Raw genomic sequence first — 16,182 nt, 5'->3', positions numbered from 1 at the left:
GGTATGGAGCTGAATTATTATTATTATTATTATTATTTTTTATCGAGGACCCACAGTACAAAATTAGTTTTTGTTGTTGTTAGCTATTTTTTATGGATTCAAAATTAAATATTGATACACAGACAGATTAGAAAGAACAATAACATAATATAAAATTTGAAAAAGATAGATTTTCTATCTTCTCCTCTTCTTCCTTAAATCCTAAATACTCCACCAATAATACTTTCTTTTCTTCTCCACAATCAAGTTTTGTAACAACCGCTATCACGGGCCGAGCCAGAAACTTCTAGGCATGGATAGACTGGAAAAGCAAAAAAAAAAAAAAAGTAGAGAATAAATATGTTGAAATTTTTTATGTCATTGTTCTTCTTATCTTGGATCTCTCTTTCTTCTCGAAGATTGGCTCAACAAATTAAAATTTTCATTAGAAGATACCACTTCTTTAAATTAGCTCATTATCATTTGATTGGTCTGGTAGAGTTTTTTTTTTATGATTCTAGTGTGGGTTGAGTCTCAATTTCCTGGAGAGAATTTGGTTGTTTTTTTTTTTTTTGTTGAAACTAGAATTTGGTTGTTGTTATTCAAGATTTTGTTGAATCCATGATAGAAAATTGGCTTTCATTATTTTATTTAGTTATCTCCTCTTTTTAGATTATTCTTGTTTTGAGAGAGGCGCCTTTTAAAATTTGTAGCGATCTCGCCTTTAGAAGTTCTCTTTTAGCATGACCTATGGTAAATGAAAAAGGAGGAGATAGGGGTAAAGCGATTCGAACATGTGATCTATTAGGCGGACATGTTAACTAAGGACCAACTTAGCTACTCAAATCTCATTGACCATTTTTACCTCTTATTGAAAATATTCCAAATATAACCCTGACTGCAGTCAGAGTTAGTCTCTACATAACTCTGCTAATGACCACTACCAATAAACAACTAAAGAGTTTATTTATTCTTCTTCTATTGGATACTTATTTGTACTATGTGGCTCTTCTGGTTTGTTTTTTTTGTTGAGAGGCTCTATTAGTTTTTTTTTTTTTTTTTTTTTTGTTGAAGAGCTCTATTAGTTTTTTGATAATGATATAATGTTTCATTATTCGAAAAAAAAAAAGAGTTGAACATTGGAGAAAGATGACAGATGAGAGATTTTTTGTTGAGAGGCTCTATTAGTTTTTTGATAATGATATAATGTTTCATTATTCCAAAAAAAAAAAGAGTTGAACATTGGAGAAAGATGACAGATGAGAGAGTAGAGAAAGGGTATATGTTGATTGTTGACTCTTGGAAAGAAAGAAATAGGAGTTGATAAAATTAGAGAGATATTTGTATCTTTAGGCTCTCTTCTCTTATCTTATTTCCTCTATCTCTACAATTTTCTCTGCTAAGCAATGTCATCCCTCCAAAGAAAAACAACAAAGACAGAATATATGTAAATGGCTTGTAATTAAATTCAACTAAAATAGTAATTAAAGGTAGGACAACTTTGAGGGATTAAAAAAAGGCAAATAGCCACAAAATTTACATAGAATCAGAGTTAGTTCCGCACGTGTTCATGCTCTACGCCATCCGAAAAAAAGAAAAAAAAAATTACATGGTAGACTCAAAGAATGCCAAATGTGAAGCGTGTGGAATAGTCTCACATACATCGGAAAAAATAAAAACAAGTGTTAGACTCAAATAAAGCCACACGCAATGAAACGTGTGAGAATATAATCCTATATACATGCGAGAAGTTGGATAAACACAAAATTAGCAATAAAAAACAAAGTTGAAAGGGTGGAAAGAGGTAAGAGTACATGTGAATGCAACACACTGCCTACATGATGTGAACTTGTTACTTGACAGTTTATAATAAGAAGGCTTGATGTGAACTTGTTACTTGACAGTTTACAATAAGAAGGCTTTGACTTTCTACATGAAAAACAACAAAGATAAGATGTATCCAATCTAATTGATGTATTTCAGAAAAGAAAAAAAAATTGTATGCTGGAACACAAATCTCTTGCCAAGAAATCTCTTGGATGTTTCCACCACATAAGAAAGCACCATTAAAACTTTTACTATGAAAGTACAGGTCAAACCACATCGAAGGTAAAACGCGTTCAATATTTTGTCATAATTATTATCTTTTCCTATCATGGTAGGAGCACATAAACAACCTCATCAAAATGTCGCTTTGAAAAATCCTACAGGAGAAAACTTAGCGAAGGAACATAGAGATAGAGATTTTAAAGATGTATGCTATTTGAAGTTGCTTTTCCAATGGCTTCAAGTTTGTACCAAGATTTTAGTTTTAGCAATGCTAAATCCTTCGAAAAATTTAGTTTCAAGTCAAATTGGAAGTATGTACATCGATATGATCGTTACAATGTTTCAGTCTTTTATGACACGACCAGTCTCGCCACAAAATGGTAGTTCACTTCTAAATATGATCAAACATATTTCAATTTATATGTTATGCATTGTGCACCAATGCACATCTCATAGTTGATGAAAAGCCTTCCTCAAGCAATCTGCTTCCACCAATATTTGATCTGAGGCCAACAATTAGTAGACCAGTTCGTTAGTGCATTACTCTGCAATGCATAGGTCCCAGGTTCGATCCACTAGAAGTTTAAATCCAGTAATATTAAACTTGGTTATTAATAGTATAAATAATGTAATAAATTTATCGGGCTTTAGGCCTCTTCCGTTTCTTGATTTAACTTGGGCAGTTATCATGCTTATCACATCTTCGTGATGTATCAATGCCTTGTAACGACTAACGTAGTCAATTTCTCAAAAAAAATATTTGATCTGAAGACCTCATGAGCTTAAGATGGAGTGACAAAAACTGCACCAAGGGATGAAGGATTTCTACACCGTCTTTCATATAATTAACAGGTTTGGGCCAAGTGGGTGGCGGTATTTTTGCCGGCCTTGGAGAATAGAAGAGCAATTCATCCCTATCTCGCGAAAACAAAATACAAATCGGACAGAAGCATAATTCGATATCCTTGTGTCAAACACCAAATATATCCTCTTCTACCATCGGACTTCTTTTCTTCCTCAAGCTTCTAAACATTCAATAGTACTTCCCTTACAATGCCATAACAGACAAAACCTACTGACTTCCCAAGATGACTAGTAAACTTAGAACATTACAATCTCAGAGTTAGTTGATTTCTTTCCTTTTGGTATAATTAAGAATAACCCTCTTCATACAGGTAAAGTATAATAGAATCTCTAATGTTTCTAGTATTACTAAAACTACATAAAATCAAGATGTGGATTTCTCTACTCCATCGTCCCAATTCTGGGAATATAACTTGAGTGGGTAGAGATCTAATCCCGAAGTCGATGACTCCTCTGTCCACGGCCCATCAGTCAACATACTCCTCGTTTGGCTATCGTTCCTACTCTCGTCATCGCTATGTCCACGGTAGTTTCTGAGAGCTTTGAACCGTAAATCATCCTCTAAATTACTTGCATTCGAGACAAGTTCTTGAACTATAGTACGACCTTCAAGCATGCTTAAGACTGCAGACATTTTAGGTCTAAGCGTAGGAGACGTGTTAGTGCATATAAGACCTATCTTTATCATTGTAAGAACCTCATCCTCATTAAATTCCAATCCTAAATTTGGATCAACTAGCTCCATTAGAGTTCCTTTTTCTTGTAAAACCAGTGCCTAAACAGAATACAAATCAGAGACCATGTTTATTTCAGAAACCAAATTTGACAATGCAAAATATAATCATGTCTTAAAAGAAGGATGAATTTACAGAGAAGTATCTAACTTACCCAATCAAGTAGATATACACAATCTTCTGGTGGCCGATAATTTGTATTGCTTTTTCCACTGACAATTTCCAATGCGACAACACCGAAACTGTAAACATCTGCTTTATCTGTCAAGTAACCTCTCATTGCATACTCCGGTGCCATATAGCCGCTGAAACGTCAAAATCATCAACCGTTATGCATGAATTTAGAACGTAATTGTAGAATTGTGGATCAAGATAATGGATAGCACAAGATAAGAGGATGTCAAACACAAATTCGTAAAGTCGAAGGCGTTTCTCATTTGACAGTGAGGCCTTTCAAGATGTAATTTGATATCAAAGCCCAAATATATAATACTATTCTTGGACTTGAAAGAGATAAAGCAGAACTATGTAATTTGATATCAACTACTAAGCACTAGTAAATAACAGATGTTCTTGCTTTCACTGTAAAAAGAAAATTATGAGAAAGTTTGAAGAAAATCATCCACTCTTCGGCTGAGAAAGATAAGAATTGTTGCTAGATCTAACTGAGGATAAAAAATTAAAAATATGTCCAAACTAGAGTAGTTTATGTAGCAGTATATTCATGATGAATCTAATTGTTCATCGCCGGTAGTCCGTGAGCCGCTACGTAAGAATATCTGAAATGTTGGCAACACTTTGTATCGGCCCCTCTCTTATATACAAAAGGAATATCGATATCTACCACTTAATTCAGAAACGTGTTACCAGAAATACCAGTATATATACTTACCGAGTTCCTGCAATTCGAGTGCTGATATGGGTATTGTCATCTTCATCAAGCTTTGCCAAACCAAAATCAGATATCTTAGGGTTAAGATCCTTATCAAGAAGTATATTGGTACCCTTGATGTCTCTGTGTACAATCTTCAGTCTTGATTCTTCATGGAGATAAGCCAAGCCTCTTGCTATACCAACACAAATCTTGTGCCTAGTTGGCCAATCCAATTTCAATTGTGATTCTTCTTTACCTATTAATCATAGCAGCAACAAAATTATATCAACACTAGTTAATCATATCTATAAATCTCAACAAATATAGCAAAGCATGAAGTTAAGCCTACCGAACAAGGCACGGGCGAGGCTGTTATTTTCCATGTATTCATATATTAGTAGTAACTGATTTCCTTCAATACAACATCCGTAAAGCCTTACAAGATTAGGGTGTTGCAATGCAGAAATCATCCCTATCTCATTCACAAATTCACGATTTCCTTGCTTAGACTTGGATGAAAGTTGTTTAACTGCAATTATGGTGCCGTCTAAAAGAAGGCCCTGCATTTGAGTAAATGTTCAATCACCTAGAACACTATATTCAATTCTAAGGTGACTGATAAACATCAATGAAACTAATGTGAAATACCTTGTAAACAGGTCCAAAACCACCTTCACCAATCTTGTTTTCAGCAGCAAAGTTGCTTGTAGCGGCTTTTATTTGTCTTAAGGTGAACGAGCCAGTGTTTAGGTCCAAACTTCTCAGCTCTGTTCCACAATTTTATCAGAAAATAAGTTCATCTAAATTCCTCCGGAAACAGTGAAGCGCAGTAACGAGATCTAAAGACACGCAACTATAGACGAAGAGGTAGCTATAAAGTGAAAGAGAGTAGGATTGGGAACTATGGTAAAATGACAGCTGAAGCAAAATCTCTTTCCTCTCAGTTCAGAAAAGAGATTTTCTTCTTCTTGTTCCCTACCTTTCAGCTAAAAATAAAGATCGGCACTACACCGATGCTCATTTTGGTTATAACGACACTTTTTTAAGGGGATTCTTGAAAATGTATATGGCTGGTGGATTGGTGCATCTAAAACCAGCACCACTCTGCCACCGCTATTCATGTGCAGAGGCCTATATGTCTCTAACAGGATAAGGGTCTTTACGAGTATACTTGAACTCTTTTCATAAATGGAAGCAGTTTCCCAAGTCCTAACACTTTTACTGTTGAATTGACCACATGATGTGTGTTAGCGCCCTGGCATAAACATAAAATGACGAAAAAAGATATGAAATATAAAATAAAGATTCTAGACATTCTGGAGTTGAAACAAAGCATGCAAATACATTTTCATTAGAACCAGTACTCAGTTAAAAGATATGAAAATTGATATGTTAGTTAAGGATGTTTTAGACTGATGCTCTTTTGTGGACTTATATTTTTGTAAAGATGATACCTTGGTTGGTTTCTTTTCGAGTTAGACATCCACGCAGCCAAAGGATGCCCAGAATAATGAAAATAAAACACAAAGCTGAAGCAACAACAATCCCTGCCAAAACACCTGCTGACATTCTCTTTGGATCCTCAGGAGGGTCAAAATCTGTTAAAAACACATGAATAAGAATGCAACACAATCCATGAAAAGGGAAAGGAGCTACGATTAGAACAAGACTTACCAGGATCTACAGATATAGCTGATATAAGAGGACCATACGTTCCTCTAACAGGTATCCCTGTTGTGCCTTTCCCAGCCCAATAAAACCGAATATTTAGGCTACCACTTCTCACAACTGCAGTAAATTTCCTTGTTACTGCTTTACCAACCCCACCTGCTGCTTTTGCAATATCAAAATCCTTGAGCACTAATTTTTCCTGCAATAAAATTGCTTAGTTAACTAAGAATTTTATATGTTAATTAGCAAAAGTTTCCTTGTGATCTCATCAGATACCTGAATGTAAACATCAAATATGCGCCTTCCGAGAAAGCTATATGTTTTGTTGGTTAAAAACATTATCTCCGCAAAGTGGAGGTTCACGGTGTAGTTCCCATTTAGCAGACAGAATCCGTAGTAAGAGAGTGAGAGGGGAGAAAGGCGTGCTGTCATATACAATTCTGGATTGGGGATCGATAGTTTTGAGGTGTTCATAGCTTTATAGTTGTCCGCATCATTGTCATTATCCAGGAAGTTTCCAGTGCTGCTAAAAGCCCAATTATTTCTACTTGTATAAAACTTTGAAGCACCGTCTGACTGTTGATCCTCATCGTAAGTTTTACTTCCATTAGTAACTTCTCGTCCACCACAATTAATATGGAACGAATATCCTTCTGGAATATATCAAGTACAAAGGTTATATAGCGATTGATGAACATCATTCAAGCATTTAACACACTCCATACTACTTATGTCAAGTTCAGTAATAGTCTTAACAGGGTGTTTTGGTCAACGGTCTCAAGTTAAGATTCCTGTGTGAGTACTATTTATTTTCTATCAATTGATTAGAAATCGGTCATACAATAGAACGCGCCACCAACCATAAATGTGATGTAAATATTTACAGAGGTTTCCCAGATAACAAGGAGCCTATAAGCGATGAGTATCACTTGGGGCAGCATGTTCATCGCAGACAAGTTCTCAAACACAGCACTTTTGTGCCTCTCATACTACTTTGTGCAGAAACAATTAAAAAGTGTAAGAGCTATGTTGCAAACCTGACAAACATCTTAGATTTTTTTTTACATCTAATGCAAGTTATATTATAGAATTTACTTTTGGTGGCTTGTCACCTAATCGAATTAATCATGATAATCAAATTTACCAGTTGGTTTGGGACTCTAAATATGATAAACTTAGTGGAATGTTTTCAGATCCTTAGTTTAACACATAGATCCAATTCTATCCTTTATTCATATATATATACACACACACATTAGTCGACATGTGCAAGTCATCAAATGATGAACTAATCCAGAAACTAGACAGTGGCACCCGCAAAATATATCTTTCCACAAGAAAAAGAGAAAGAAACTGAAAACACCTTATATCTTATACCACGAAACACAACTTACTCTTTCCACAAGGAAAACTCTCCAGGCATGGAGAAACGGTAGTTCTACTTCTACATACACAGAATCCCAGTAGCATGTCAGAATGAAGAATCAAGTTTGAAAGTATTTCAAACGGAAAAGAAAAATACATAGCAGCGTATACAAAAAAGGAATTATCATAAAGTAAGTACAGAAAATGCATCCAATACATGGTCCTAAGAGTATAATTTTGCCTAAGGCCGTTCAATGATATTTGCCTTTTTCAAAAATAAAACAAATTGATTCTTGAATACTTACGAGTTGCTCACCATCGAAGAGCTTCCAAATAAATTTCTGGAAAGAAGAGCAAAAATTTAAAATGAAGTTATTGATCAGAGAAAAATTAGCTTGAGATGTAAAAATTGCTCTTACAAATTTTGTTCTCCGCAACTACCTCCCGAGCTACCCAATGTCAAGTCATTGTATGATAGATCACTGTACATGAATAATGTAAGAGAAAAACCATGAACTTATAAATTAACACGTGTAAGAAAAAGGCTAAAAGAGAATTACATTGTTAATCAGTTTCGAAGCGGATTTTCTTTTAAAATCATAAACATAGTAGAATTGCGCGAACAAAATAAGAAATCCAGATGCATAGAAACATTATGCTTATGTTTGTTTTTTAAATTGATTTCAAACTGAAGTTGAACTTTGTTTATGTGCAAATTTTACTTGTTTAGTAAGAATTCTTGCAGAGGCACACCCTCTTCTCAAATTCGACTTATTCTTTAGCTGAATAGACATGCATTGAAAAAGAATTATTTTTAAAATATCAATATATTGGAGAGATAAAAGCATATAATACAACTAAAGTTATACATAATTATATTCAGTTTCAGATTTCCGATTTCAGATTATTAAGAAAACAAATATAACCTAGGTGGTTTGTTTTATGGTATCAAAAGTTCAGTTTAACTTTCTACCAAGTGATAAAGAGCATTTACACACCTCTTTAGTGTAATATTCATATGTTGATTCAGTGAAACTGATATTATAAAGCAACTAAACAGACATCTTTGATACCTTCATTGTACTGTGTAATATATGCTTTTTAAAGTTTCTTGATGACTAAGGTGTCGTTTGGCAACCAAAAGTAGAAGTACTTTTGCTTGTAGTAGAAGTTCTTTTGCTTTAAAAAAGTAAAAAAGTTTCAAAAGTATATTTGGCAAAAATGTTACTTATAAGTAAAAAAGTCAAAAAGTTAGTTTGGTAACTCAATATACTATTGATAATTTTATTTTTCTTTCTCATAGAGATACTTGATTTTAATTGAATTTACTTATGATTTACATGATTACTCTTGTATACGAAGTAGTGGTGATATTGGTGGCAGTGGTGATGCCATGAAAGTATGGTTATGGGGTGTGGTGGTGGTTAAGGTTTGATGGTGGTGGTTGTGGTGGAGGTATGATGGTGGCGATGGTGGTGGTGGAAGTACGGTGGGGGTGATGGTGGAAATACGGTGATGGTGGAAATACGGTGGTGGTGGTGGATAAGGTATTGTGAGTGATAGTGACTGAGTTATGGTGGTGGTGGTGGATAAGATATGTAGGTGGTAATGATGGAGGTATGGTGGTGGTGGTGGTGAAGGTATCGTGGTGGTGGTGGTGGTGATGGTAGTGGTGGTGGTGGTGGTGGTGGTGGTGGTAGTGGCGGCGGTGGTGGTGGTGGTGGTGGTGGTGAAGGTATCGCGGTGGTGGTGGAGCTACGAGGTGGTTGTTGTCGAGGTGTGGTGGTGGTGGTGGTTCAGGTGTGGTGGTGGTGGTTCAGGTGTGGCGGTGGGAAGGTGCAATGCTTGTTGTGGTGGTGGTGGGAGTAGAATGGCATGGTAGAAGTTTAGTTGTGATAGTGGAGCGGAGATAGACAAAAAAAATATTTCGTCAAATAAAATTCATGCGTGTCTCAAAAAAAGTTACTTTACTTTGAAGTCAAATTTTAACTTAAATGAAGTCGGTAATTTTTGCGTACCAAACTAACTTTTTGACTTTTCTACTTAAATAAGCAAAAAAATAACTTGCTTTAGTGTTGCCAAACGACACCTAAAGGTGTTATGTCGGGTTTTAAGTTGATGTAATATAGTCACTAAACAGCGCACGTGTCTCACTCTAGATCTATTTTAGATTTTAGTCTTGTTCCTTTCTGGATCAATTTCAGAGTGAGATGACTTACCAAAGAGATCTTGTTTAATTTTGTTGTTTCTCCCAAACTTTGGGTAGAAACTGAAAGCTTGAACTCTTTTTATATTTTTCTCCAAATTCTCACTATACATTTTGATCAAATATTTTGTTCTTCTTCTTTTGGATGTTTCAGAAGATACTATGTGTGTGTGTGTGTGTGTGAAGAGAAATCCGAGTGAAGTTTTAACCGAGCCCGAAAATGACATATTTTGGTCATTCTGATGGGCATATGCCGACAATAAGTATCATAAACTCTACGCATCATTAAGATGCCTTCCTAAATGGATAACTGGAGACCTGAAAAGAGAAGATAAATTCAGTGACATTATGAACTGAGAAAGGAAAACTTACATGTTTCTCCCGCCTTTAAGCATCCAATCAGGTACAGAGCCATTCAGCAAATTGCCCGTCAAATACCTAATCAGAAGCCACTTCGTCAACTACCTATGATTGACCTGCTAGGTCTATTGTACAAATTTAATCCAATAAAAATAAAAATGAGAAGAATAGAAGATGGTCAAATATGATTTCTTACATGAACTTGATTTTATACAAGCCAGTAAAGCTGTTTGGAATTTGTCCAGAGAGCTTGTTAAAGCTGAGATCTCTGCAAAATGAGATGAGAACATTAGATAAATAAAATATCATGCACCAACTAACTGCATGGTCCAACATACTGCTTTCGAGTTGCATTCATAAATATGTAAACCTCAGGGGCCGAATAATCATTTGTTTGGTAAACTTGAAGAGGGTGAATCAAGTTCTGATTTTTCTTGTGAGGACGACTACTTCAAGAAAGTTGATAAATTATTCCAGTTCTATAACTTTTAAACCCTCCCTTTAACTTTCTAATGAACTTTGATGAGATAAGAATGTTAGAATTTTCTTGATTTATCCTATGCCAGAACTTGTTTATACAAACTTGACTCATTGACAGCGGTGAGAAATACATATAAGCATATTGTAGAATTGTTATTATATTTTAAAATTTACGGAATAATTGAAGAATTTTTATGTGAATCACAATAGGAATACACTCAATAACCAAACTGTGAAAATTGTTATATTATTTGTATTGTTCCTTGTTGTTGTGCTACATAATGATGAAGATAAAAGTCAATGTGGGTTGCCGACATATTGCCCCAATTACGTATTTCTCAGCCAATTCATTTTACATGGCTACACTTTAATTTCTTTAGTTTCATAATTACGTTCATATATTTCATTCCAACTATGACTCCGAAATGAAGCTTTCGTTTCGACCTAATGATTCAGTTTATTAATCAAACCAAGACACTCCTATCCTTTGACAAGGAGGGATAAAAGGAAGAAAATAAAGATAAAATATATACTTACAAGGTCTTTAGAGTTGTCATTTCCCCGAGGTAGTCAGGCATCGGTCCGATAATATTGCAACTCCTCAGCATCCTAAACATAACCAAATTTAAGGTAATACAACAAATTAAAAGAGCCACGGATTTAATGTGAAACATCAGAAGATATATAATAACATTCAACTCACAGCATCTTTAAGCTTTTCATGTTAACAAGAGATGGGAAAGCACCTTCCGGTCCATTTATATCACTAATTCTCCTGCATCAAGAAGTTTCACCAACTAACTTATTGTTAATTGTTTCAGCTAGATCACAATGAAACGACATGACATACATATACATCTCACAATATAGAACTGAGGAGGAGTTACTTAACAAGTCGGATAATTGTTCCAAAAGAGAAATGCCGGGTGGAATTGGCCCCTCCAAACCACTTGCCTGGATTGCCCTGCCATAACCAAAATTTAAGGCATAGAAAGAAGGGTTAATGGCTTTGTTAAAGAAGAAACACAAAATTCGAAGTCATAAAAAATCTTACAATTTTTTAAGCGCTGTCCAATTTTGTATGAAATTTGGTATCTTTCCAGTAAACTGATTATCACTAATCCGACTGCATAACAAATACAGTTGGTATCATCACATAACCAACAACAACAATAAGAACTACTCATACATTACCCAATCAATCGAAGTGCAGATACAAAAACTTACAAGTCCTTCATATTGACAAGCTTAGAAAGTCTCTCCGGCAACTCCCCGGTAAAATTATTTGAAGCAAGCAATCTATAAAACAGAAAGATCAATCAAGGAAATGACTAACAAACAATCCATAACAAGTTAAATTTCTTCAATATTTATGTTGATTCAAGAAAAAAAACAAGAGTTAAAAATGTTAAGTTTGTGGTCATCCAACTCAAAAACATATGTTGATGAGTGGAGAGGACGTAGACATCACATTCTTGGTTACCAGTTCACCCTGCTCCAATGTGGACTATTTTCACACGCCCCCTCACATGTGGCATTCTTTGAGGCCACCACGTGTTATTTTTTCGAGTGACAGGTATGGCTTTTAAACCTATCAAGTGTGGGCCTAGCTCTGATACCATGTTAAGTTTATGGTCATCCAACTGAACAACAATTGGCGATGAACGAAGAGGACCTAAACATTATATTCTTGGTCACTACTTCACCTGCTCCCATGTTGGACTATTCTCACAAAAGAAAAAAAGTCTTACATTCTTTCAATGTCAACAATGTCTCCAAGCTCGGGAGGAAGAGTTCCAGAGAGCTGATTGGCCTCCAATGTCCTAAAAGAACATCAAAACACATAACAAAAACAAACCCTAATAATGTTTTCATTAATAAAAATTTAAAAAAAGGGAAAACTAAAGAATAGATAAAAACTAACAGGTTCTTTAGAGTGGTGATTTTTCCAATCTCTTTGGGGATTGAACCAGATAATCGATTTGCAGAAAGAGATCTGCAAAAAAGTTCACTCATTTTTGTTAATATTAGAGAGAGAAGAAAAAGAATGTATTAGATAAAATAAGAAATGAGGAGAATCTTACATGTTTATTAATAATTTCATTGAACTCCATTCTTTAGGGATTGGACCGTTAAGATAGTTTCTAGTTAAATCACTGATAAGAAAATAATATGGGTTAGGGATTATTTGTTAGGTAATTGATGATGGTGATGATAATTAGGGTTTCTTTCATATTACAATTGAGAATCAATCAGAGAAAGAGAGAGAGAAAGGTGATTACATTTCTTGAAGGAAAGGAAGGTTGGCAAGCTCAGGAGGGAGAACTCCCGCTAGATTCTGAGATTTCAGCACACTGCACCAAAACCGTATTTTTAGTTAATTATTTGTTTAAGGGTAACGGTTAGTGGTATCAAAAGGGCCTGACTTGGCCGGGCCGGGCCGGCACGTCCAAGTTCGACCCACGGTGGGTGCTGGCCCATGTTTGATAACAGTGGAGTGTAAAATTGTTACTCCACAAAAAATTAATATTAGTTTTTTTTTTCTAGCATAAACTTCAGAAGTCATTATATTCATTATATGACACGGATACATCGTAAATACAGAATACGTACATACATCACTAATAGAGTAAGATCTATAACTGTTATCGCGAAAAAATTTATTTCACTTAAAATTGAATTTGTGACTTCTGAATTTCAGAATAGATGTCCAATTAATTGACAAAATTAATAATTTTGTTAAACAAATTTAGAAATGGGAATGACACCCGAAAACCTAGTCTATTTCTCCCACATACATGTTATATACAAACAAAAAAAAATGTGGATACAATTGTTTATTTGTAATGTATGGCAGTGTAAAGTGTATAACTACTACTTGGTCAATGTTAGCAACTACCCTACACCTTAAAATATGGTCAATAATGTGACTTTATAAGATTATATGATCAAACAATCACTTTATATCTTTCAACAAAAAAACAATCATTTCTCAAAATAAAAAAAAAAGTAAAGACAAAAAAACAAAAAGGCAATCACCTTATATGTTTAAAAGGTAGATAATTGGTTATTAGTCAATGACACACTCATGGAGTCATGGGTTAATTATTAAAAAAAAGAAAAAGAAAGAGGTAATAGTAAGAATTTTGGTTTACACTTAAAAAGACACATTATTAAACATTTTGAATTTTGTAATCATAATATCAGTTCTTAAAATTAAATTGGAGATTTTTCCACCTCAATTTGTAAATAATTAATTCTTTATTTAGTTTAAAAGTCATATTAATATTTATAATAATAAAAAAAATTGTATAAATATAAAATGAACAAAGTCTTTTTTTATCCAAACTTAATTATAATTTGAATTTTTATTGATATTGCTCTATACATGAATTAGCAAAAGTGCTTGGTCCAAAATTTGTGGATCTTTATGATTTGGAACAAATGTTCAAAAATTAATATATTTATGTTTGAGATGTCTAAAATTAATTACGACTCATTACGAAAAATAAAGTTTTGTGAAGACTGTATTAATTTTTTTTCTGTTGAAAAAGGGCACTCAAATTTTTCTAGTCTTTAGCTACCTTGATATTATTTTAATATTTAATCGACTGCAAGAGGGTTGTAAATGTTTGCAAGAGGGGTTGCAACTGGTTGCAAGAGGGTCGTAGAAAAGGCAAGAAAGCTGCAAAAAAGTATCTAAAAAGAGCTACAAATAATATTAGGTTTTTAAACAAATAATCGATCTCTTGAGCATTATCTTCTTTTGTCGGTCGTACCGTATGCCGGTCAATCCTCATAACTTTTAAGATATTATAGAGCATTATCTTCTATATGAAGTTTCATAAACTGTTAAGAAGCTTTATAGTGGATTATGAAGCTTTATATAATATTTTGGAGCTTTCGTTTGAAGGTACGAAGCTATAATTTGAACTTTTGAAACATTCCTAACTCGTTATGGAATTTCTAATGTGAACTCAAGAAAGTTGCATTTCAATTAGGATAAAAATATTGAAAAATTATCAATTTAAGCACTACATATATAGACTCAATAAAGTTCTTTACCTAGTGGACTCAGAACATGATAAGAATATAGTAAAAATTAACAAATTCAAATTTGCAGTGAAAGAAATTAGGTTTTATAGAAAATACTCAATTTGTTTATATTGTTGATTAGAAGCAAATACAAACATCATAAGTGTCCAAGAAATAAATATAAAAAACAACTTGTTTTAGTGGATGAAGAGTCGTTTGGGGAAGAAAATCCTCTGTGACAAAATCGAACCTCGCCTGAGATGTTCAGTTTCTTAGTGGAATGATGTCGACCGTCAGAATAAAAGTACATACAATTCATTAAAACACTCGAATTCTCTCCGCTTCTAAAGAGAGAAATTAAGTTTTATGAAAAATTCAATTTGTTCAAACATATTTTTGAGATAAAAGTTCAATGTGACTTCCCACCTTTAGAATACAAGCGGATATTATCAATGACTAGTGAAAAAAGATAGGAACTTACATACTGATGACGTGGCAGACGGTGGAATTTCGAAGAGTGGAATTGGAAGTGGAGGTGCAATTACAGGTAACGGCGTTTTCCTCCCCTTTCACCGGATTCTCCGTCGCCCATCCCCATTTCCCCTCACAAGGATCAACCTCTCTTGAGAAATTCCAATTCTTCCCTAACTTCTTCCCTATCTCTTTCAATGTCTCAACTGTATACATATACATATGAACAACCCCATCATCATGTAACTTAATCAATCATATCTAATATCTAATAGAGAGAGAGAGAAAGAGAGAGTTTATAAGATTAAAAAACCTTCATCATTTGGTAAAAATGTGGCTCCATTAGCTGATGTGAAAGTATTAGTGACAATTATGAGCACAATTAGAACACTGACCAAAACCAACAACATATAATCATTACTTCCTCTCCTCCCCTTTATCATCATCATCATCATTTTGAGAAATTGTTAGTCTAGACTTCAACAAGTAATCAAATTCCCATTTTTTAGAATTTCTATCTTTATTCAATTCTCTAGTACTGTATGGGCCTCCAATTTTGACTAGATAGTGCCATCTTTTGATTCTTGAGGTTGAGGATGATTGGGGGGACAGTGTAGTGATGGCTCGAAAGGACTGCAGAGATATTTATGACACAATTTTAAAAATTGATCAATGAGACAGTGATCTATACTTTAGTTAGGTGAGTACATAATTATATAGAGAGATAAATACTTCAAAGTTCAAACACCAAGGATTGTGTTCATATTAGACAAGGGATATTTTGGTCATTTCAGTTTTACGTACGGAAGTCAGTCACCAGCAAAACAAAGACATCAACGATATTTTGTCAATTTTTTCCTTCTCTATGATAAAATATTTGTTTTTAGGATTTTATTTCTTTTCTTTTCTTTGAGAAATTGAGTACAATCTACGTTAATCGTTACAAGGCATTGATAAATCATGAAGATGTGATGAGCACCATAACCGTCTTATTTAAATTAAGAATGAAAGAGATCTAAAACCCAACAACATGAAAGAGGCCTAAAACCCAACAACATGAAAGAGGTCTAAAGCCCGACAAAATTATTATATTA

At 34.1% G+C, this 16,182-nt stretch overlaps 1 protein-coding gene across 1 annotated transcript; it reads right to left on the bottom strand.

Annotated features, from left to right (window-relative positions):
- Positions 1-3,012: 3,012 nt before the first annotated feature.
- Positions 3,013-15,823, bottom strand: LOC147536492 (putative leucine-rich repeat receptor-like serine/threonine-protein kinase At3g14840). Its single transcript, XM_086641334.1, has 24 exons — positions 15,402-15,823; positions 15,099-15,294; positions 12,865-12,936; positions 12,667-12,738; positions 12,507-12,578; positions 12,334-12,405; positions 11,810-11,881; positions 11,637-11,708; positions 11,475-11,546; positions 11,286-11,357; positions 11,120-11,191; positions 10,299-10,370; positions 10,115-10,180; positions 7,956-8,018; positions 7,842-7,877; positions 7,566-7,615; positions 6,448-6,824; positions 6,175-6,370; positions 5,955-6,098; positions 5,149-5,267; positions 4,850-5,060; positions 4,519-4,756; positions 3,781-3,931; positions 3,013-3,667 (listed from the first exon to the last, which is right to left on the bottom strand). Exons 1-24 carry the CDS (start codon positions 15,541-15,543, stop codon positions 3,257-3,259), a joined length of 3,120 nt encoding a protein of 1,039 aa, XP_086497460.1. The 5' UTR covers positions 15,544-15,823; the 3' UTR covers positions 3,013-3,256.
- Positions 15,824-16,182: the final 359 nt, after the last annotated feature.

Source organism: Eschscholzia californica, unplaced genomic scaffold (assembly GCF_041429995.1).
Source record: "Eschscholzia californica isolate CP2 unplaced genomic scaffold, dmEscCali1.0.p SCAF_5, whole genome shotgun sequence".
Lineage (NCBI taxonomy): Eukaryota > Viridiplantae > Streptophyta > Magnoliopsida > Ranunculales > Papaveraceae > Eschscholzia > Eschscholzia californica.
This window is presented reverse-complemented; position numbering and strand designations above follow the sequence as displayed.

What these genes read in the sequence shown, in the direction of transcription:
- LOC147536492 (XM_086641334.1), bottom strand. Translation starts at nt 15,543, where the DNA reads ATGATGATGATGATGATAAAGGGGAGGAGAGGAAGTAATGATTATATG. An exon ending in ATTTTTACCAAATGATGAAG is followed by an intron (nt 15,295 to 15,401) that starts GTTTTTTAATCT and finishes ATATGTATACAG; the next exon opens with TTGAGACATTGAAAGAGATA. An exon ending in ATCACCACTCTAAAGAACCT is followed by an intron (nt 12,406 to 12,506) that starts GTTAGTTTTTAT and finishes ATGTTCTTTTAG; the next exon opens with GACATTGGAGGCCAATCAGC.